Source organism: Lepisosteus oculatus, chromosome 27 (genome assembly GCF_040954835.1).
Source record: "Lepisosteus oculatus isolate fLepOcu1 chromosome 27, fLepOcu1.hap2, whole genome shotgun sequence".
Lineage (NCBI taxonomy): Eukaryota > Metazoa > Chordata > Actinopteri > Semionotiformes > Lepisosteidae > Lepisosteus > Lepisosteus oculatus.
In genome coordinates, this window is record NC_090722.1 from 11,700,572 (window position 1) to 11,724,111 (window position 23,540).

At 48.9% G+C, this 23,540-nt stretch overlaps 1 protein-coding gene across 1 annotated transcript; it reads left to right on the forward strand.

The window, feature by feature from the left end:
• The first annotated feature begins 1,228 nt into the window (after window positions 1–1,228).
• Window positions 1,229–22,709, forward strand: LOC102687113 (alpha-tectorin-like). Its single transcript, XM_069184604.1, has 31 exons — window positions 1,229–1,268; window positions 1,645–1,710; window positions 2,122–2,145; window positions 4,113–4,148; window positions 4,284–4,325; window positions 4,966–5,007; window positions 5,219–5,260; window positions 5,421–5,456; window positions 5,857–5,877; window positions 6,508–6,543; window positions 6,764–6,894; window positions 7,561–7,839; window positions 8,098–8,193; window positions 8,859–9,012; window positions 9,302–9,723; window positions 10,364–10,946; window positions 11,554–12,143; window positions 13,178–13,742; window positions 14,169–14,758; window positions 15,018–15,576; window positions 15,681–15,877; window positions 16,002–16,397; window positions 16,494–16,780; window positions 17,036–17,310; window positions 17,899–18,015; window positions 18,887–19,071; window positions 19,740–19,900; window positions 20,235–20,483; window positions 21,098–21,260; window positions 21,583–21,676; window positions 21,771–22,709. The coding sequence occupies exons 2-31, from the start codon at window positions 1,662–1,664 to the stop codon at window positions 21,872–21,874; spliced, it is 6,525 nt and encodes a 2,174-aa protein (XP_069040705.1). The 5' UTR covers window positions 1,229–1,268; window positions 1,645–1,661; the 3' UTR covers window positions 21,875–22,709.
• The last annotated feature ends 831 nt before the right edge of the window (window positions 22,710–23,540 follow it).

Genomic DNA, 23,540 nt, shown 5'->3' on the forward strand with positions numbered 1-23,540 from the left:
TCATTTTAATAATAATAATAATAATAATAATTGCTTACACTTATATAGCGCTTTTCTGGACACCCCCCTCAAAGTGCTTTAGAGGTAATGGGGAATCCCCTCTGCCACCACCAGTGTGCAGCCCCACCTGGATGATGCGACAACAGCCATAGTGCGCCAGAACGCTCACCACACACCAGCTATCAGTAGGGAGGAGAGCAGAGTGATGAAGCCAATTCATAGATGAGGATTATTAGGAGGCCATGATTAGTAAGGGCCAATGGGAAATTTGGCCAGGACACTGGGGTTACACCCCTACTCTTTTCGAGAAACGCCCTGGGATTTTTAATGATCACAGAGAGTCAGGACCTCAGTTTTACGTCTCAGAAGGACGGCGCCTGTTTACAGTACAGTGTGAAAATGAGATTAAAAAAATCAGAGTTGAGATCTCCAGAAAACAATGAAAGGATTGCCGTGCTTCGGAAAATGAAAGTTGCGAAGTCATGGCAGTTGTATGCATGCTTGCAAACCGTGCACATCTATCATCTGATTGTCTCTCCACAAAGGAGCGAGACCATCGTGCAATCAGTGTCACCATACTGGTTCTGTGAGCAGCGCGTGACTCTGCGCATCCTTTCGCTTCAGGCAGCTGTGACTCAGGGATGTGAGCAGCAGGAGCATGGAGGTAATATCCCAGCAGGGTCAGCAGAGACCGTGCAGCCTTGACTGCTCTGCCGTGAAACCTCAGCGACTACAAGGGTCCAATTATTATTCCGCCACAGTCCAAAGACATGCTGGTGGGAAAATTGTCGGTGGTGTCTGTGTGTCCAGCGATGGACTGGCATCCTGTCCAGGGTGCATCCTGCCTTGTGCCCATTGCTTGCTGGGATAGGCTCCAGCTCCCCCATGACCCTGAACTGATGCAACAGTTGGAAAGTGGCTGGATGGAACTGGGATGCAGGGGGTTCGTTTTAAAAGAGCAATGATAGCAACTACCATGAATCAACCACTGTTGGCGAAAGACACACAGCACACCAGCTGGACCTGCTGCCCCTCCTCTCCTACCGGGAAAGCCTGAAACAGGTATAGCAGAGCGTTTCTAGGAAATGAAGTCTTTGATAAATAGTTGCTGTCTTTCCACCTCCACAAAGAATAGAACAAAGCCAGGTGCCCCTTTTGTTCGTGAGTGCAGCAATGGCATGTGACAGTGACATTCCTGAGCCATCCTTTATAAAAGCGCCAATGCCAGAGCACACCTGCGGCACAGACACCACAGCCTGCAGGCGCAGGTACAGTCCACCTGCCAGAGCCTCTCCGCGGGCAGCAGCCAAGCAGGATGTTTCAGGAAGCAGCCTGGCGAAGAATCGATTTCTAGATTTGCATATCTAATCGGACTCCAAGATGAAAGTTGTTAACTGTTATACTGTTAACTCTACATGAGCACACTTGTTTGTATTAATGAGTATTGAGTATTGGTGCACAGCTCTAGAGGGCTATTTCAAAACCTGTCTCCTTTCTGCGGTAGTCATTAAGATGCATTGAAATACAAAACTGATCAGCTGCTTGTTGTAAGATAACTGTTGACTAATATCCCTGCTTATACATCTGTGTGTGTGGGTGGGTGGTATGGGAAAGTTATTGAACTCTGTGCATCTTTTCATCCAGAAAGGACCTGAGCTACAATGGAGAGATTCCTGCTCATTCTGTCTGTGCTTCACATGCTACTGTTAGGTGAGTACAGGGCCAGGTGTGAAGGCTGAAGAAGGCTCCATGGCCGAAACATTGCATTTTCTTTCTTCTCTTCTGTCACAAATTACAGACACTGCATTCTGACACAGTATGTCAGAATGAAAATATAAAGGATGAAAAACTTTATAAGCTCTGCTCATCAAATCCCAAAAGGTGAATTAGATCAGGGGTGACCTGTTCTAATCCTAGTCCTGGAGTGCTAGTCAGTGTGTCTGGTGTTTGAGACTAGAAAAGATAGAGCAATACTCTCACAGTCTCTCTGTCATCTGTACAGTTTCCAGCAGGACTGAATATGTGCATAGCAGCTCTACACACTGCTCTCAGAGTTCACATTCCGATTAACTGATTATTTTTAACATTAACAAATTGTTTTTCTTTCTTCCCACATTTCAGGTCATTTAGCACCTGCTCAAACAAGTAAGTAGGAGAAAATGACACTCTGCTTTAGAATCAGTTTTGCTCAACAGGCAACTTCATTTTGTCAAATTCTCACAGAAGATGCTGTAAATATGTATTTATAGAAATACTTGTATGCACTGCTGTGCAAATACCATAGACATTTTACACTGTTTTACTCTTATCAGCTAACTCTGCCTTATTTATGCCGAAGCGACTCTGTGGTGGTATTCCAGGGAAATTGTAGCCTCATTGCTGATGGATGGATTTGTGTTTTTTGTATAACGTCACCTTTTAACACTGTAGACATATAAAGGGTGTTAATGAAGGGGGATCACCTGGCAATGAGCCAGTTTGATCTGCTGTTGGTGATGAACTGCTCAAGTATAGTCTCCCTAAGCTGTCAAGATCAGGCTTTTTGTCACCAGCACGAATTGAACATTGCTAAATGGCAAGACAGGCTTGTTTTCACCCTTTCCTGACTTGGGTAAGACACCCAAGTAGACAACCGCGATGTCGCACTAAAAACCAGAACCTTTGAGGATCTTGACTTAACAGTATTGTAACACAGCGAGCCGACGTCCCGCTGTTCACCGCTAGAGGGCAACAGAGGACCAGGAATTGCGGTCGCGGGGGGATGCGGGTCTAATGGACACAGAGTTTGGTGCCCGCGCGGACCTCTCTTCGTTCATCCCAGAAGCTCGTCTAACCCTCCCTCTCCCTCCCCCGGAGATATCGATTCGACGACACCTGCAGCTCCCCCTGAGCCCTGCCCTGTGACAGCAAATTACGTTTTTTTAATCGCTTTAAAAACGAAGAAGGACACTGCCGGTCTTCACCAGGTTACTCCACAGATCTTAATCTATTCAAGGTTTCACTTTGTGTTTGTAGTTGACATTAAATGTCAAAGTCTGGCCACAGGCTGAAATCCCACAGCCACAAAGAGTCCGTCGGTGAACACAGTATAAATGACCTCACTGTATTTTAAGCCACCAGAAACAATCACTCACCAGCAAAGCACAGGGCTTCCAAAGCACTTGTATTGACAGCAGTTCTTCAGGTTACCAGAATACTCTAGAACAACTGCTCAAGGTGTGGTCTTTCCCGTCCAGGTAATTATAGGACTGTCTTACACCGATTAGCACTGGGATTTTCTCAATTGTTTCGGCTTTGGAGAAGAATGAAGGTTCGTTGTTCAGTGTGAAACCCGATCGTGGTCTTTGTCCTGGTGAATTGTAGTCCTCCACAGCCTCGGCCATCAGGAACAGAAGCCTGAGGAAACACTGTGAGAGACGAACAGCGCTCTTCGCGCCGCTCACACGACACGTGGGAGAAAAGGGTCAGACATGCCTGACTGGCTCTCAGTTTCGCCTGGTTTCTGGAAGGTGATGGCTTCTGCCCCAGTTGGCACTGAACCTGCTGGGCATCACTGCACAGTGTGCCTGCAAATGCTGTCCAGCTGGATACTTAGTGACCTGGATTACCTTGTGTTTGTCTTAACTGTGACAGTTAACCTAGCTCTCCTGGACCAGGACTGGACAGCATGCAGACACACTGACACTCCAGGACCAGGACTGGACAGCCCTGTTGTAGTGTGTCCGATATCCTGCTCTGTAAACAGCTCAGTGTGTGAAAAGACCAGTCAAAGGAGGAGCTGAAAGAGTTGGAGGAGACAGTCTGGTCTTTCAAAATGACAATTCCAAACTTTGTGGATATATATTAAATTATAAGCAATTCTAAATTTATTTTCAATATATGGTTTGACTCTTGTCAGTCTGCTTCAACGTAATTTGAGTTTTAATACAGCATGTACATAAACAGCAGCTTCGTCCTGAAACCTGTTAATCCCAGTTAAATTACCTGTCTGTTCAGCAACATTTCTAAAATGTGTTGTGTGAAAGAAATGATTCATTTGGGCGTTTTTAATGATCATTGTGCAAATTCTCAGGGAATACAGCTGAGTTGAATTTTCTTTTTCTGCTTTTAAGCCACTGGAACACTGGAAACCACTGCGGAACCCATCAGTACGTACAGAGCTTTCAAAACATGCACATGGAGAATTCTGAACAGAAAGCTTACAGTAAAAAAATCCAAATTATTTAAAAAATACATCTAACTTCATCTGCAGTGAGTATAACTTTAGTTTCTTCTTTTTTAAGCCACGGCCCCACCGGAGACGACGACTACTGCAGCGCCCACTAGTAAGTGCAAAGGGTTCAGCGATAATACAACATTTCTTCAGTTTCCCGTCATGGTCCGGGAGAACTGCTCGGTCGGAGGTCTCTCGATTCACTCAACAAGACACGACCGCATTTCTACTCCAGTGCCGCCTCGCTTTCCCACCGGCGCTCGCTCGGACCCCGCTGTGCGCTGTCGGGGCTCACTGGGAGCACCAAAGGCTTCTCTTGTGCTTTACGGCCGATGGTGCTTCTTTCGGCTTGTCTTTTCGCTGACACGACCGCGGCAGCAGCAGGTACAGCGCGACCAGGCACGACGTACTGTAGCGCGCCGTGCCTTTGGAGCGACTGAGCGCACTTCCCGTCTTGATTTTCAACACCCTTTACGTCTGGAAGAATTCTGAATAGAAACCATACTCTTCAAAACTGGAGACCTCAAACTTTATTCACTGTTAATGCTCATTTATTTATTTTTATTATTTCTCCAAGCCACGGCACTTCCAGACACCGCAGCGACCACTAGTACAAAGTACAAAACTATTCAGCGCCCAAAATATTGATTTTCTGTCAGGGAGAATTTTCGGAAGGATAAATTAAGAATAGTGGATAGACATCAATTTTTTTTTGCAGTGAATGAAACGCTTTATGTTCTTCTTTTTTAAAGCCACCTCGCCCCCAGAGACAGTGACTACTGCAGCACCCACTAGTAAGTGCAAAAACGTCTGCGCTGAAATATTTCTTCCGGTCTGTATTCTGAAGGGGGGCTACCCTCAAGGTGTTCTGACCTTTAAAAGCAGTTGATTCTCAGTGTGTCCTCAACTGTCGCAATTATGCGATTGCGAAACATTCATAACATTCTGGACAGATAGCTGCGGTTGGTGTCAGTAAGACGTTAATTCGTGTTACTGTTTCTCTAGACACCACTGCAGCAGCAGCCGTCTTCACCACTGAAGAGGACGGTAAGCGCTGGACCTCCTCACACAGCCAGGAGCGCGGTCCTGCCTCCCTGGGACCCGGGCCGCCACAAGCCGCAGGCTCGGCTCACAGCACGGCTCCAGCGCGGCCAGAGGCTGCAGCTCAGCTCTGGGCTCAATGACGTCTCTTGTTTTTAAATTGCAGAGGAGTTTTCTACAGACGGCTTCCCCTCAGAGGCAGGTGAGTTAACCAGCATAGGGTCAAAATCTAAGGATGTCTCATAAGACCTTCAGAAGGGTTAGAAACAAGAGGAGCCATTTGACCGGTCCAGCTTGTTCAGTAGTAAGTAGTTGTTTGATACCTGGAATACCAGCTCTTTCTCGAAAGAAGCCAAACTAACGGCTTGTTTCACACTCCCACCACCCTATGTGTAAAGAAGTGCCTCCTGCTCGCAGTTTTAAATGCACTTCCATGTAGTTTCAGCTCGCACCCTCTTGTTCATCACACTCACACGGCTCTTTCTGGTCAATGAGCACGACTGCACTAGCTTCTTTTTCAGTAGTACAATCAGCAGACAAAAGAAGTGAAATTTCTGATGCACCAATCACATCTCAACTGTTTTCTCTTTTGATTTCTTTAGACACCGCCACCCTGATGCCCAGTAAGTACTGAGCCGTCAAGCAGAGTCGTTGCCTTGTCTTAAATCTCATACAGAGCAACACTTTTCCACCCTCCGTGAAACCGAATGCAATCTTGATTGTCCGTAGTCACAGAATAAGAAATATATTTAAATTCCAAGTGATAAACACGTGAACGCTGTTTAAAAAAGCGCAACTAGTTGATATATTCTGCTTTATAATCAACACACCTCATTTCGGGGTTCGGGGCTCAGGTCTGTGGAAGTTGTCCGCCTCCACGGGGTAGGAATCCCAGCAGGAGCAGGAACCACTCTGGACACGGCGCGCGCCTTTGATCACTGCCCAACGGCTCGTGGGAGACCCGCGCCGCCCGCGAGCCGCTGACCCTCGAGCTCGCGGAGTCCAGTCGGCCCCGGGCGCGAGCGTGTCTGAGCTCCTGTGCTTCTAATTTCCCACAAGCCCCTCGTGTCCCTGCCCAGCTGCTCGACTTTGTGGACCCTTCTCTGGGTGCCTCCTGCTTTACGGCTGCTCGTTCATTTATTTTCTCCATTCGTTGAGTTGTACAAAGGGAAAACACGAGACAATCAATTCTCATCCTCTCGATAAACATGACCTGTTGTAGGAGTGTGTAATGTTCTTTATTATTTCTTTAGCGACTACACCACCAGAAAACACTACAACACAGTATGGTGAGTGCCAGTGCCCTGCTTTAAACGTCATTTATTCCCTGAGTAACTAAAATTCACAAGATCTACACAGGCGAGGGGGCTAGACGGGAGTCGGGCAAAAAATACATTCAATGATAAGAGTGGGGAAATATCTGTGAAGTAGTGAACACGTAGCTGCAGCAGTGCGGTCAGCAGTGGTTTCCTCCGAGTCTCAGCGCCTCCTGTCTCGCCCGTCCCGCAGTCCCGCGGATGTACCCGTTCGGCTCCTCCGAGGGAGACGCGCTGAACCCCCGCTCGGACGACGGGAGCTCCCGGGAGATCCTCCTCTCCGCGGGGTTCCCGTTTTTCGGAACCACTCACAGGCGATTATTCGTAAGAGATTTTCATTCAAGTTTCATTTAATTGATATGACATTTCACCTTAAACACCATATACTGTATGTATGGGAACCTATTCTTTATTATAGTATCTTGATTTATGAGCAGTTCTGCTATTTGAGTTTGAACTGAGGGGTGAAGTGCTGGTGTTGGGAGAATGTGTAGTTCGTCCATAAGGAACTTCAGAGTAATTCTGCATGTTTACAGTGCTATACAGACAGTATAGCACTTTTACTGTAAATGCATTTTTGTACACATAAAAAATTATCTGAGCCAGAAACCTCACCTGTGGATCTTATATTCTTCTCAAATTAGAAAGTTTTGCCCTGTCCTCAATTTTTAATTGGATAATTGTCTGGTTTCAAATAATGTTTCATCAATAGTTCTGGACTGCAATGGCAAAGGTCTATATTTTGAATGCAGTCTACAGGTACATGGGGACAGCAGTGTGCAGTCAGATAAGATCCCTCTAGAGCTGTCTGCCATTGAACCAGGGCAGCCCAGCAATGGCGTTAACTTCTGCGCACACCGCTCCGTTCAAGACCTTTGCTGAAGCTGAGCCTGGAGCTCATCAGGGGTTATTTGTTTGGGTTTTCACTGTGTTAAAGCACTGCTGAATGAAAAGCTCTCCAACAGCCTTCCCTCCATGTCTTTATCCCAGGTGAACAACAACGGTTTCCTCACCTTCAAGAAGGACTGGTCCTACTACGTCCCTCTGCGTTTCCCCGCCCGCTCCGGCGAGGACATCATCGCTGGCCTGTGGACGGACATCGACAACAGAAACCAGGGGACGATCTCGTACCGCGAGGTCACCGAAGGGGACGTTCTTCTCCAGATCTCGCAGGACCTGAGCTACTACTTCTCTCTCCCCAGCTTCAATGCCAGCTGGGCTTTCGTTGCCACCTGGGACAGAGTGGGCCACTTCCCGGTCAGCTCAGCGGTAAAGAGCCCACAGCTCTCTCCTGTGCAGGGCCAGATCATGAGTCATGGCCTCCAGCCTCCTCAAGATCCGCGGGGGTGGACTGTCCCTTTCTGCATTAACAGCAAATTCCCAGGAATTCCCCACATGACGTATCTGCTTACAGAACTGCCTGCTTTATAGGTGGAAGCCACTTCATGTCAGAACATTGTAGAAAATACTGGGAGCAAGCTTGCCCTGGGGTTACTGCTCCTCTCCCATATACTGTGTGTTTTTCAGGAATCCACATTCCAGATTGTCCTTGTGTCAAATGGGAATCTCGGCTTCATTCTCTTCAACTACGACAACATCGCCCCTCTCCGAGGAAGTGTAGAGGTAAGGTCACCTGCCCACGGGGTTCAGATGGAGTTATCAGTTTGTTTTCTTGCTGGGGAGATGTGTTGGAGATTTAAATATGCAGAGAGACCCACACAGCCAGCTGTTCCACTGACACACCTTTGCCCTTTGCCATTGCACTCTCACTTGTCTCCTAACACTCAGGGTTTCCATTCCGAAACGTGGAGGGCTGGCATGTCTGTAGGTTGTCTGGGTCTCTAAAGGATTAAAGGACCTGAAGGGCTGGGAGAAGCTAATCAGTTCAGTGAAGCTCATGGCAAGCTGATGAAGTCACTTAAGATTTGGCAGCATATATAGATTTAATTGTAAAAAAAAATCACAACAAAATCATTTGAATGATTTGGAAGGCATATGAATCTGTTTCAGATGCTTTATTGTATTAAACTTCTTCTTGGAGTTAATTTGCATAGCAGTAATATATTATAGTAGGGTATATAATAAATATCCTGTAGGATATATCATATATCTATACATTATAAATGTAATACATTCTGTAATACAATAGGAGCAGTTCTGTGATAATCTGCTGAGTCGTTTCTTGTACAAAATCATTATGAAAATCAAACACACAGATACTGTGAGTGTTTTTAATGTTGCTGAAGCCTCGTAGCCTCGAACTGAGACAGTTTTGTTCTCTGTTCCAGGCCGGGTATGATACCACCAACTCGACATATTACTTCCTCATTCCTGGGTCCTTCGACAGCGCCATCACCAGGCTGAGAGAGACCAGCAACGTCAATCACCCGGGGAGATGGGTCTTCCGGACCGATAACCGTGCCAGAAGCTGCTTTTACAACGGTATGATGATTTGGGTTCTGCTCTGTGCAGGATTGTGCCTCAGCTCGCTGACTTTTCAGTAAAGCTTTTAAACTTGTCTGTGTAATTACTAGTTAAATACAATTGTAACGTCAGTCAATATTGAGCATTTTTAAATTTTAGACATCCCAATAGTCTAAATCAGTCTAGAATTTTTTGAATAGGCCAGAGGAGTCCAGTCCTCATGAACTAAGATCAATAGAGTGTTATCTATCTAATTCCAAATGGGGCTAGAAATTCTACAAATTCCCTTGTGATGTTTCTTGCCCAGGTCAGCCTGTCCAGTTTGGAGAGTCCTTCTGGACAGACAGCAGCTGTGGGACGTACTGCACCTGTGCAACAGACGGAAACCTGCAGTGTTCCTACCAGTCCTGCGCTTACTCGCAAGTCTGCCAGCTTTCCACCTTCCAGTACCAGTGCGAATGGGTCTCCAAAGGCTACTGCTACTATTACACTGACCCCCACTACTACACCTTCGATGGTAGATGGTACGAGTTCCAGGGCTCCTGTACGTACGTCCTGTCCCAGCTCTGCAGCAACGACCCCGAGCTTGTATACTTCCGCATCGAGGGCAAGAATGAAGACCGAGGCAACTGGGGGATGACCTGGCCGAGGTCAGTGCGGGTCAAGGTCTACGGAGAAGACATCGAACTTCAGAGATCTCCTTATTACTATTATTATTACTATTCTGAGGTTAGTAAAAGACTGTCTTTTTCACAAATGTGAATACATAGTACAGTAAAAACAGTGCTCTTTATAAGTGGACACAGTGTGGAGCAAAGAGATTTGGTTCACGTACAAGAACACCTATATAGCTCTTGTTCTCATAGACAACAATAGGAGACATATAGAATTCATATTGTCATACATCAGGATGGGATGTGATCTGGTGATCCATATCACAAGCAACTACGATTTAGCCTAGTGATTGCTACTTTGGTGGACATGTGGGACTTGAACACAGCTGTCCACAGCAACATGTTTTCTATGGTCCTGTTTGGTTGTGGTCAAAGTCAAAATTTCTTTTCTTCACAGTACCCTAGTGTCATGATGCAGTCGCTCCTATAAAAAGCACAAACAGCACACATAGGTATCATTTAACGAGCCATGGCAAAAATGAAGCTGGAAAAGGGGCTGGCAGAACAATAATATACTTACTTTATATGCAGGGCTTATTTTCAAGCCTAAGTTGTTCCAAGATGGTAACTCAACAGACTCTCATGCCCCACGTGATGGAGTTAACAGACAAGCCTGTTAAACACAGAGCATGTAGACCTTCTCCTCTTTTCCAGGACTGGGCTCAAGTGTTCACCAGGCTGTTGTTGTGTTTTAGGTGAAGGTAAATGGTATCCAGATGAATGCCCCGCTCACGCTGCAAAATGGAAAGATCAGGATTTACAACCATGGCTGGGCTTTGGAAGTCAGCACCAACTTCGGCCTGTCCGTCTATTACAATGGTTACAGTTACGCTCAGGTTCAACTTCCATACAGCTACCGTGGTGCCACCTGTGGCTTATGTGGCAACTTCAATGGCGATTGGTACGACGATTTCACCTCCTCAACAGGAACGCTGGAATATTCTCCTTCGGCCTTTGCAGACAGCTGGAAAACTCATGGAGACAGTGACCCAGGCTGCCACGATCTGTGTTCCGGGCAGGATTGTGGAGTGTGTCCAGAGAACGAAACTGCTATCTACTCAGACTTGGCCCACTGTGGCATGATTGAAGACCCCCAGGGCCCGTTCAGTGTCTGCCACTCTGTGGTGCCACCCGGCAACTTTACACACAACTGCATGTTTGACCTGTGCGTGGGGGGAGGGTACCAGCCCATCTTGTGCCAGGCTCTGGAGGTCTATGCCACAGCGTGTCAGAATGCAGGTGTTCAGCCTGGGCCGTGGAGGAGAAAGGGCTTCTGTGGTAAGATCTGCTTTAAGAGAAATGTCTGTTTATCTCTATGAAAATCCCCAATCATTTGTCAACACCTAGAAACTAGGCATATTGCACATGTCTAGGAGACATAAACATAATGCATCCTGTCTGAAATTCACAAGACTTGCTACTTTCATGTCATTTCATGGTCATAACTTTCAAGTTCAAATGAGAAGTTAGAGCTCATTCAATATATCCTGGCTCTATGAAAACCAGATAAGAGCAACTGTAAAGCTGTAAATGAAGATCTTGCAGACAGAGCTGAGAATTTCTTTTTCTACATACAGTAGGTCAATAGACGACACTTTTCTCCTTCACTTCCTGCTGAGGATGTTAGAAAACACTGACTGACAGACGAGAACAGTTGGCTGCATAAGATTTAAAAGAATTCATTATACTAACTGCATTGTGATTAAACTTTTAACATATTAAGGTCTCCATGGGTGCAGGTATCATTTGCCTCTTTGTATAGGATGTAAATCAGATGTATTATCTTATCAGTTAAATGTCTGAGCGAGATGACTCATGTGGAAAGCGATCAGAAAGGTTGTGGCTGGACTGAAATCTAATAATGATCTTCCAATCCCTTTCCCAGGAATCCACTGCCCCGCCAACACCCACTACGAGCCCCGCGCCAGCGGCTGCGTTGCCACCTGCACCGAGCCCCTGGCCGCCGCCGGCTGCCCCCTGCCCTCGCAGGAGAGGTGCGTGTGCGACGAGGGGCTGCTGCTGAGTGCTGGCGCCTGTGTGAATGCCAGTGGCTGTGGCTGCTCCTTCGAGGGCCTGTACTACGCCGAGGGCCAGACGGTGCTGCTGGACGAGGACTGCGGCCGGCTCTGCAGCTGCCGCGGCGCCGTCATGCGCTGCCAGAGGCACGTCTGTGGCGAGCAGGAGATCTGCAGCAAGCAGGACGGGGTGCGGGGCTGCTTCCCCCAGAGCTACGGGACGTGCTGGGTGGAGGGGTCCATGCTGTACCGCACCTTCGACGGGCTGGCGTTCCAGTACCCTGCAGCCTGCCAGCTGACCCTGTCCAAGACGCTGGGGCAGCCCGCCCTGCCCCTCTTCGCCGTCACCATCCAGAAGGTCCCCAGCAGCGCGGGCGGAGTCGGGTTCGCCAACGTGCTGAAGCTGGACGTCTATGGCCTCAGGGTCGCGGTCGCCTCTGGGGAGAACATGAGAATCCAGGTGAGACGCGTTTCTTTACCTGCTCAACCGCAGAGGCTGGCAAAGGACACCCTGGTGCTTCCATTCCACACAGTAGACACCAGTCACACCTGTGCTTGATCCACCTTAGTTAGTAGACTGGCCTTCATTAGGTCCCCGATCCCCTCGATGTTGTGATCATGTGGGAAAAACCCCTGTGACGTATCGGAAGTGCAGGTGTCCACCCCTGGGACAGCAAACCGGGAGTAAAAATATAAATTATAATGAAAAGTTGAGATCAGTTTTTTACTTTGTGTGTACTGCCCTCTCCTGCCTGTGTTATTGAGATGTGTTACTGCAGGTGATCTGACTTTTTTATTCTCTCTGATGACGGGCCACTGAATTATGGTTTGCAATACAAGTTGAATATTTGAACTCATGTTTTGTAGAATCACTGGGAAACACCAGAAGACTTGCACAAATGTAACCAATTCCTTTTTAAAGGGACCTGAGTGGTTGTATCTATAAAGGCCCTCTTTGTGCTGGGTGAGCCCTACAGCCCAGATATTACCTGCTTGACCCTGATCTTTGTGTGTTGCGATCACTAACAGCGATGCCTCACGTGGAAATTCCCACGTGGTTTGGGTAGGCTAGACTCAAACAGGGTGCCCTCAGCCTCTGTCTCTCTCCAGGGGACACCTTGGACACCTGAGAACTTCCTTCCAGTTAGGGGTGGACCGCTGACTCCACTAGGTGGAAAACTCACATTGAGGTAGCACAATGCTCCTCACCATTCTATATTGTACATTAGGAGCATCGTGCTACTTCAATGTGAGTTAGCGCCACCTGGTGGAGTCAGAGGTCAAGGCCCCACCAAGTGGCACTTTATGTTTAAGGAGCAAATATGCCAGGAATAGCTTGTGCCAAAATAGAGGGGTTATAAAAATCAAAGACATCGGCTGCTCCAAATTAAAGAAGCACACGTTTCTGATATAAAATTGTCATTGTGTTGACATCCTTTCTGATGTGCCCGTGATGTTTGCCAATCGGAATCGTGTGCTTTGCTGGAATTCCAGGTGAACGGAGAGACGGTCAACCTCCCGTTCCGCGCCGAGGGCGGGGGTGTGGAGGCGTACTACACGGGGATGTACCGGGTGGTGGTGCAGACCGATTTTGGCGTTGCCGTGGAGGTCGACTGGCCTCACCTGGTGCGGGTGACTGTGCCGTCCACCTACAGCGGAGAGCTGGGCGGCCTCTGCGGGAACCTGAACGGAGACATGTGGGATGAGCTCCAGACGCCCCAGGGGCGGCGCGTGAACAGCTCCCAGGAGTTCGGCGACAGCTGGCGGGACGGGAGCCTGTCGGCCCACTGCCACGACAGCGCCGTCCCCGCGCCCCGTGACCTCGACCTCGGCCCGTACCGCTCGCCCCAGCACTGCGGGATCATGGCGGACCCCAGCGGGCCCTTCCGCCTGTGCCAGGCCGAGCTGGACCCCATGGAGCGAGTGCGCGAGTGCGCGGAGGAGATGGCGCTGCGCGGAGGCCAGCCCGCGGTTCTCTGTGAGGCGCTGCGGAACTACGCCCTGCTCTGCCAGCAGAGCCGCCTCCCCATCTTCTCCTGGAGGAACCTCACCGGCTGTGGTCAGTGCCCCTCTCTGTCAGCAGAGTGAAAACAAGCCAGGAGAGAGAACGTGGTGCTTTGGTATTTTATATTGAAGCGCTGCAAAGCGACAAACAGCTCTCTTCTACACAACTGTCCATTGTGTCCACTGTCAAGCAATTTGGTTTTAACATGGGTTTAGAGCGTGTACCTAATCAACACAATCGTCTGTTTGAGTAACCTAGCCTTCTAAGTAATGTACGTCTTAACACTGATTATCACATAAAACATTATAAGGAAACTGGCCAGTTGCACAATGTCTGGGGTTGTGAATTCATTCAAAAGGGCTCTGGGTTTCTTATCTTGTTTTATAGTGCACTTTTGTTGGCAATACAGCTGAGTGCCTATTGGTGATGTCTGTCTAACAGCGATCACTAACAGCGATTCCTCTTCTCTCTGTTGGACAGAACTGGACTGTCCTGATCACAGCAGCTACCAGCTGTGCGGAACCGCCTGCCCAGCCACCTGCCCTGGGCTCACCTTCCAGTTTCAGTGCCGCTCTCCCTGCCAGGAGGGGTGCCAATGCGATTTCGGGCACGTGATGAGTGATGGGAAATGCGTGCTACCGGTTGAATGTGGGTGCGAGTACCAGGGACGGTACTATCAGGGGGGGCAGAGTTTCTGGGAGGGCAACGGCTGCCATTCCTACTGCACTTGCAACGGCACGACGGGACGCGTCTCCTGTGCACCTGCCTCCTGTGGTCCCCTGGAGTCCTGCCGGGTATCGGAGGGCATCTACGGGTGTCACCCCAACCCTCACGGCATGTGCATCGCTGCAGGAGACCCCCACTACCTCACCTTCGATGGCCGCCGCTTCGATTACCAGGGGACGTGCGATTATGTGCTTGCACAGCTCTGCAGCGCCACCAGTGGCCTGGAGGACTTCAGCATCGAGGCGCGGAATGAGGGTTCGCCAGTGTCCTTCACAGCTGAGGTCTCTGTGCACGTGTACGGGCACCACGTGCACATCTCCCGGGACAGACATGGAATAGTAGAGGTAAGAAAATGCTTCCGTTTGCTTAACAAGCCCTTCTAAGAATTTGACAGGAGGCTGTGGCAGACTCAGCAGAACCTGTCGCTAGGATCAGCAACGGTTCTCGTAAATGTCCTGTTCGGATGTTCGAAGGGTTGAGCTCTGTTCTAGGAGGCAGTTTCCAAACAAGGTAGTTTATGGTTGCAGTGCCCTGATTAAGCAGTATCTTGCAAACAAGTCTCCAAAACTTTGTTGCCACTTCTCGCTGGATCTGTCTGCACAGGTGGATGGCCAGACCCACAGTCTCCCAGTGCTCCTGCATGAGGGTCCCTTGTCCATCTACCAGAGTGGGATTCACACAGTCCTCACCACCCGTTTCGGACTGACTGTCACCTATGATGGGAGCAGCGTTCTCGCCATCTCCCTGCCACCGAGTTACCGGGGCCAGACCTGCGGGCTGTGTGGGAACTTCAACGGGCTGCCCAGCGACGACTTCTCTGCCCGCTCGGGACACCTGATGCCAACGGTCACAGAGTTCGCCCGGTCCTGGACCTCCAATGCCAACGGCAACTGCTCTTATGGCTGCGGTGACTCCTGCCCGACTTGCCACCAAGACTTCATCGCCCGCAGCCAATGTAGCATCCTGCGCTCCCCTGAGGGTCCCTTCAGCTTCTGCCACTCCCGGGTCGACCCGGATCCCTACTTCAACAGCTGTGTCTACGACGTCTGCGTCCTGCCCAGGGGGGGGGACTCCGTCCTGTGCCAAGCCATCCAGGCCTACATGGCCGCCTGCCATGCCGCCAACTCCAGAGTGTACCCCTGGAGAGATCTAATGCCATGCGGTAAGATTCCGGCCCGTGCCCATGGAGTTTGCCACGTCTTTCCCTCGTGCCCAAAACAGATGTGTCAACAAAGCTGCAGTGTTGCCTTCCTGTTCCCTCCGCAGAGATGCACTGTCCTGCCCACAGTCACTACGAGATCTGTGGCAACGAGTGTGGAAAGACCTGTGCCGGCGCCATCGACCCATCCTGTGACCGGACCTGCTCTGAGGGTTGCTTCTGTGATGAAGGGTACTTCAGGGATGGCGATCGGTGTGTCCCGCGGGAGAAGTGTGGCTGCCTATATAATGGGTTTTATTACAGAGTAAGCAAATCATACATGCAACCATTCACAACGATGTGCAAGGACCATTAACGCAACACGGAGAGAGTGAGAAGTTTTATTGCCATGAGAGATCATAGACATTGCTCTCTCTCATGTTTCCCAGACTGGAGAGGTCTTCTGGAACTCCAACTGTACCCAGCGCTGTTCGTGCAGAACCTCCAACAACGTGTTCTGTGTGCCCGGCGACTGTACCCCCACCCAGCAGTGTGGCATCCGGGATGGGCGCCAGGGCTGCTTTGACCCCATGACCACCTGCACGGTCACGGGCGATCCACACTACCTCACCTTCGATGGGGCTGTGGCGCACTTCCAGGGCACCTGCTCCTATGAGATTGCCAAGTCCTGCCACAGCGACGTAGGGGGTGTGTCTTTCCTGGTGGCGGCAGAGAACCGCAACCGCGGCAACAATGATGTGTCGTTCGTGTCTGCTGTGGACATCAGGCTGTCGCACTATGGCCAAATGACCCACATCTCTATCGGGCAGAGTGGCTCTGTGCAGGCAAGTTGGTGGCAGGCCTCTGTGGACTAAAGCACTAAAACACCCCAGTCTTGCAAACCAGTACGATTCATGGTTTTCTGTCTTTCCTCCCGAAAGGTTAACAGCATGGCCGTCTCCCTCCCTGCCAGCGTCCATTCTGTAGCCACAGTAACGCAGGAGCACAGCTTCGTGGTGGTGAACGCCAGCAATGGCCTGCAGGTGCGCTTCGATGGTAGGGGCACCCTGTTCGTGCGGCTCAGCCAGGAGCACCGGGACTCCGTGTGTGGCATGTGCGGGAATTTCAACGGAAACCCAGAAGACGACAAAGTGCTGCCCAATGGGAGCCCTGCAGGAAGCGATGCTGCGTTTGGGACTGGCTGGCAGTACAGAGTCACCACTGAAGGGTAAGTGCACCACACAGGATAGGGGTGATTGGGGATTCCCTGTCCATCCATCGTCCTGATGTATCATACTGGAACGTCGACACTCCCGTTAATCCAGCAGTGGATGACTGCATGATGCTCCCGATTTCTGGCTGCCTGATGCTATAATAATCTATTCCTGCCGCCCCACTGGGCAAAACCCCATGCAGGCTCATCCAGATTTGTCCTGCTGGAACGCTGACAACTCCGTCACTCCTTTCCCTCCTTCTCCCACAGCTGTGATGCCAACGTGGCAGGAGATCGGGATGCACAGCAGGCCTGCAGGTTCACGCAGGAGTACGAGCTCTGCAGCATCATCACCAACTCCACGGGCCCCTTCGCCCAGTGCCACCTCCACGTGGACCCCGAGCCCTTCTTCACCGCCTGCCTGTTCGACCTGTGCCAGTACAGTCCCGCCGGTGGGACCCTTTGTGCTGCCGTGGGCGCCTACGAGGCTGCCTGCAGTCTGCTGGCAGTGCACGTCCCTGAATGGCGGCCCAGCGTGCTCTGTCGTGAGTCAGACCCCGTCTGCCGTTTCAGAGGCACCTCGTCAGTTTGCTCGGTTTTAAAGGCAGATGCAAGGCAAAAGTGTCATCAGAGTGCTGTAACAGAGCAAGTGTTACTCTGAGGAGAGTTTGCATGGAGGTGGTGTGTAGGGAGGCATATAAAGGTTATATGTTCACTGGAGAGATCAGGGACAGTGTGAGCATGTGGGTTAAATACATATATTTGCATGTGCAAACCAGGTAACATCTTTTTCTGCAACCGCATGGCTTTAGGAAACTGCTTGGCATTTCTTATCACCGTAAACATACAGTCAGCCTTGTTCTTGTTCATGCATCTCTGTTTCAAGTACAGTAGGCAAGATGAGTGGCTCTGGCATGCCCTTTGACCCTGCGCAAGACAAAGCACAGAAAACTGAACAGGAGAAACATTCTGGCATTTCCTTTCTCAGGAATCACATACATACATACAACAGTGAAATGTTGTGATCCCAGCTCTGGGATGTGGGTTACGGCAATGGCCGAAGGGGGTTGTTCGGCGTTTCTCATGTCGACAAAGTGCACCTGCTGACCTCTCACCCTGTGTCTGTCTTCCAGCGGAGAGCGACCCCTGCCGGTCCCTGGAGTGCACGGACAGGGAGTGGTGCGGAGAGAGCAATGGGATCTACGGTTGCCACTGCTACGAGCAGGGAAGCTTCTCGGAAAACAACTACGGTATGACTCCTCTGACAACTCCCCGGGCCAGGGTTTTCCGCAGTCTGAGGCATCCCATGTGGGAGAGATTCCGCTTGACTTCCAGGCCTTAAGAAGGTGCAGACGGTTGAGCTCCATGCCACAGTAGGAATGCAAGTCGACGAGGACAGCTGTTGGTCAGTTAACTTCTTGGTTCAAAAGCTGAGACTTTGAACTTAGTTTCCCTTGTTAGTTCTTCTATAGGAAGTGCTTACATGTTTGTCTGACAGTAAGTGCTAACAATCAGTATATTATGTATTATGGTACTTAGAATGAACAGGAGGTATGTTTTGTGTCACAGATCTGGGAAATCCACAGGATGCCTTTGAAATTTAGGTTATATGGTACCATAAGCAACAGGTCCCAATCCTCTCAACCTGAAGCCTTGTATTTTGCATTTAGGATTATAAGAGATGCTTTTGCTTATGATTTTCGGCGAGGAAATGAGGGTATTTGAATTGTGCCTGTAGCAGAGGTTTTGCCTGCTATCTGTAGGGCTGAATTGTGTGAAGAGGGGGAGTGATTGGAAGTGATTGGAGTGATTTACACACCGGCAATAGTGTAGGAATGTGGGTGGAAAGGATTCATCCTCCAAACCTCATAATGACGTCATCACTCAACTGCCCTGCTGGGCTGGGCTCTGTTTCCCGGGCTCCTCGGAGCAAAGGTGATTTAAGGTGTGGAAGTAGAACTGTGGTTTTTATTTTATGACTGACACCAGAGTTACTAAATTGGCTTCACTGGAGCCAGTCAAACTTATTTTGAATGCATCAAGCCCAGTAGCACTAGGTTAGGGTTTACTGAACAGGGCATTAGGTGGGAGCACTCTGACCTTATTGCCGATCTGCTGCAGACTACCAGGAGACTTGTGTGAGCAGCTCGGCCACCATGTCGCTGTCCCGCTGCCAGCTGTTCGACGACGGGTTCCCGCCTCACATCCTGCACCTGAACGACGAGAACTGCACCGGCACTGTGCGCAACGGGCGGCTGGTGTTCCACTTCGACAATGACAACCACCTGTGCGGCACCAGCCTCAGGGTGGGCATCTGGCCTTCTGCTGCGTCTCTCGCCCCTGTGAACGGGACCTCTTGCACTGATGTTATGCCCTACTGCACACAGTAACTGCAGAGGTGTGCTGACTGCCACCCATAGCAGTGAGCCCAGCACCTCACTGTAAAACAAAGGGTTCAAATCCGTGTAAAACATCAGGCTTTGACCCTCAGTGTTCCTTGACATAGTTCTACAAAGCAGTTCAGCAGCCTCAGTAAAGGTCAAGAATGAAGTATTTAATTTGAAAATGTTTTAAAAAGCAAGACTCTGATCTTCAACATCTGCAGGAAATTGTTTGATCATATTTTAAACTTATTTAAGTTTGACAGCATTTAGGTTTGACATGTAAGACTCCTGCTGCACAGGACTTGACTTCCTTGTGCACTTGTGACCGTGCTGGTGAAGCTGTTCACATCCATCTTTGCAGATTCCCTTCACACTAAGGCAGAAAGTTCACCTAGGGTGTGTAAAAGGCTGCTGCTTATAAGGCAGGTTATAATGCACAACTCTGCTGTACAGAAGGGATGTTTGTGTTTTCCAGCTTCGGTTGTTGTCCTTGATTGTGCCAAGAACCTTCCCTGGGTGGATCCTTGTTAACTGATCCCTGCATCTCTGCTCTTCTCTATGTTTGCTGTTTCCCGTCCCTCCCACTGCAGACCAACCTCACTCACTTCATCTACGAGAACTCCATCCAGGGGGCCATCGACCCCCACGACGGGCTCATCACCCGTGAGAAGCGGCTCAGCCTGCAGTTCAGCTGCGAGTATCCACTCTCCATCAGCGAGTCCATGGCCATCGGCATCAACCCACTGGAAAGGTCAGAGGGCATGGGGCACAGGTCATGGTGCCTGCATACACTTTGGCACAGGAACCTGTCTACTCTAGGCCTCGCAGGCCCTTTGCTTTGAATTTCCCTCGATTTTCTTAATTACCTTAAGGAGTCTTTGTTTGCTAAAACTGATTATTTTAACCTTGTTTCCTTGACAAACTGAAGATTTACAGAGATCTGTCAATTGCATTGAACTAGAATGAAATTTCCTATATACCCATGTCACCAAATAAATTACAAGACATTACCTGATCTAACATTTTGCACAAAGAATGGGTGTCTTGAGTCTGTCCTCCTAGACCCTGTCCATCTGTCTTCACAGCATTGTGAACAAAAAGCTGCCAGTCGGCCTGGGCAGCTTTCGTGTCCGCCTGGTGCCCTATCGCGACAGGCAGTTCCTGCAGCCCTTCACCCAGTCCCCCCTCAACCTGAGGCTGGGCGAGAGGGTCTACATCAGCGTCATCGTCACCGGCGTGGACGAGCGGCAGTTCGCCACTGTCCTGGACACCTGCTGGGCCACTCCAGTCAACAACGCCAGCTACAGTGTCCGGTGGGACCTCATCAAGAACGAGTGAGCAGACGCCCATCAGGGGACCAGGCTGGGAGAGGGGTGACTTGGTGCCTGCTTGGGCACTGCTAGTAGAGACCTTGGAAATGGGTGGAGACAGTGGAGTGCTTTCAGTGCCATGGGGGTTTAAAAGGAAGCAGAAATAGTGGAATAAAGTACAGGTCCCGCTCACATCAACTAGCTGTAACTGTTTCACCATAACAGGAAGTAGAATCTTCCAAGGAAATTTCAAATTCTTCTTCACATGGGAATTAAGTCAAAGGACTGACTGGTGAGAAGAGTCTGTTTTACTATGTTCCTTAGACACATACTGTGAAACTGAATCACAAAACGTGCAAAACAGTTGTCAAGTTTAGGCCTTCAGATTCTTGCACATTTGTTTTAGGAGATTTCCAGTCCAGAATTGTCAGCTGATGTAGTCGGTGTAGACTGACCAGAACCATGAGGAAAACCAGCGATCAGCTGGCTGTGGTGTTCATCAGCCAGCAGGTGGCGCATTTTCCTTGTGTTCCAATGACTGCAGAAGCTCAAACCCATTAACTTGAGACAGCTGTACACAGGCTTGCTGAGGTACGAACTTGAATGGCCGCTGACTGACCTGTGCCCCGCTGTCCTAGGTGCCCCAACCCTGAGGACAAAACCGTGGAGATCATCCAGAACGGAGAGTCCACCATCAGCCGCTTCTCCTTCCAGATGTTCCAGTTCACCAGGGAGTCCTCCATGCTGTTCATCCACTGCCAGGTCCACCTGTGCCTGACCCAGCAGAGCTCCTGCGCCACGGTGAGCTCCCCTGGCTACTGACCTGCTTGGCAAGAGCAGCATTAGGTGCTCAGAAGCCATTAGTGGTGAAACACTTCCTTGTGAAAGAGGGTCTCCTCTTGAGGCCAAAGTTCACGAGACCCCTAGAGAACAGGATGACCTTAGTCCAAGCATATTGTAGATGCTAATGCAAGGAAGTGTCCCTGTCTTCTGGTACCACTGTGCTCTGGTGTTGTATCAGGTTTAGTTGTTTTACATAGCTTGAGGGGATGGAAATCAGAGGGTTGCGAGTTTGCGTCAGTGGTATGAATACTCTTGTAGTGACCCTGCTCTTTTGTTTCAGCGCTGCTACTCGGGATACCACCGCAGAGTGGGCAGGTCTGCCGACTTCTACACCAGCACCGATATCTCCGTCGGGCCTCTGATCATTGATGGAGGTGAGCCATCGTGCAGAGACACAGGATGAGCATACTGCACCACCGTTCATTTGAGACCTGGCCTCATGGTACATCTCCTCTTCTCTTTCTTCAGAAGCATCCAGAGCCTCCAGCGGGGCCACCATCAGACCCCAAACACTCCTCCTTCTCTGCACCCTGCTTGTCGCTCTGAGGTTGTATACAGTCGGAGATCCATAAAGCTTCACTCAGTTGCGTTTCATCAAGTCAATCTTGTGGATCTGCACTACGGTCAAGTCTCTCCAGCTTCTATATCATTGTTTTGGATGGAAATCATTGGTCTTCAATGTCTGATTTGAAAATGAAGGACAGTTCCAGTACAACCAGAATGCTTAAGCCATTAGAAAGGGCATGATGTACTGGATTGATTTAACAAGCATGACTCCAGAATTACAATTTCAATGATGATGCCCTTATCTCTAGTGTGCTAAATGTAAAAACAAATTGCTTAAAGGGTGAAACAGGGATCAACTAATTCTCTTGAGTCAATTCAAATTTTTTCCTATTAATATTGTCCCACTCATTGCTATAAAGGCTTCTCTATGTTTTTTGGGTTGAATAGGAGTCATTGACCTTGATTTCCCAATTTGAAAATACATGGCCCACTTCAACTGCTGCACAAAAGCTTAGGCCTCTTAAAATGCTTCTTACACAAGAACTTGTGCTGAATTGATTTTAAAAACTTTCAGTGAAAACCGATTTCATAGTGCTTAACCTAGAGATTAGTTTCTGACTAAGTGAAGCGCAAAATCAATTAGTGAACATTCTCTGTCAATTCCATTTTTCTGTCTTAATATTTTGCTGTACTGATTATGTATTCTGACTAAATGACAAAAATCACACATTTTTCTGATTATCCAGGGGTTGATGTAGTGATGGTGATGTTCTGCTTTTTTTCCTGAATGGGTGAATGTTTTGTAACAGAGGTGTTTAAAAAAAAAAAAATCAACTCCTCTTAAGGCTATTGGGGTAACAATGATGCAACTAAATTTCTGTAATAAATTATATAATTATAGCTACATTCTTTTCTCTTGGGTTTACAAAAACGTGTAGAGGATGCAAAGCAGTCCAAAGCCATACGACTAGGTTAAACTGGCTCTGGTGTGTGGCCCCTGCAGTGGACTGGGGTCCCCTCAAGGGTGTACCTCCGCCTTGTGCCTGACTTGGAAGAAGCCCAACCTTGAGGATGCAAATGGAAACTACAGGGATTCATTCTAAAATGACTAGACTTACACAAAGCATTATGGGACCAAGGAAAAACTAAACAGACTGTTGAATCAGATACCATTTCTTGAAATAAGTCACGGTTGTATTATTAGCTACTAACTACCAAACAGGCTAATTAGGATTAAAGGGTTTAATGGCTTCTTGTTTGGACCTTTCTTAAGTTGTACAATGCTTCCAGTAATAGTTTTGAAACCATGCACAACACATGCGAGATATTAGTATTTCCAGAGTAGCATCTTGTTAGACCTATTTCCCCCAGAGCCAGGTCTGCTGTGATGATTAGATCTGGCTGCCCTTTCATACTATTTCTAAAGGAAAAGCAGGCTGATCTTTCCTGGTAATTGAAGTTAGTGAAATAAAAATATATCCTATGCAGTACATAATCCTCCCCTTCCGAAGTAACCCAGCACCTGTGGCAACAAAACATTAGAAAATTAATTCTATTTGCAGATGTCGTTACTCCTTTTTACTTTGCCCTGAAAATACTCTACAGCTCTCCAGAGAGTGGGGGTACTGTAATATGAAGGCAAACATAAGGTTTTTAAACTATTTTTAAATGTCAGTCATATCAACCATGACACTGTGCTGTGAAAGTGACAAACCTATAATATTAGCTACA

Coding starts and splice junctions, on each gene's coding strand:
- LOC102687113 (XM_069184604.1), top strand. CDS start 1,662: ATGGAGAGATTCCTGCTCATTCTGTCTGTGCTTCACATGCTACTGTTA. Junction 6,895..7,560: donor CCACTCACAGGCGATTATTC/GTAAGAGATTTT, acceptor TCTTTATCCCAG/GTGAACAACAACGGTTTCCT. Junction 15,577..15,680: donor GAGAGATCTAATGCCATGCG/GTAAGATTCCGG, acceptor TTCCCTCCGCAG/AGATGCACTGTCCTGCCCAC.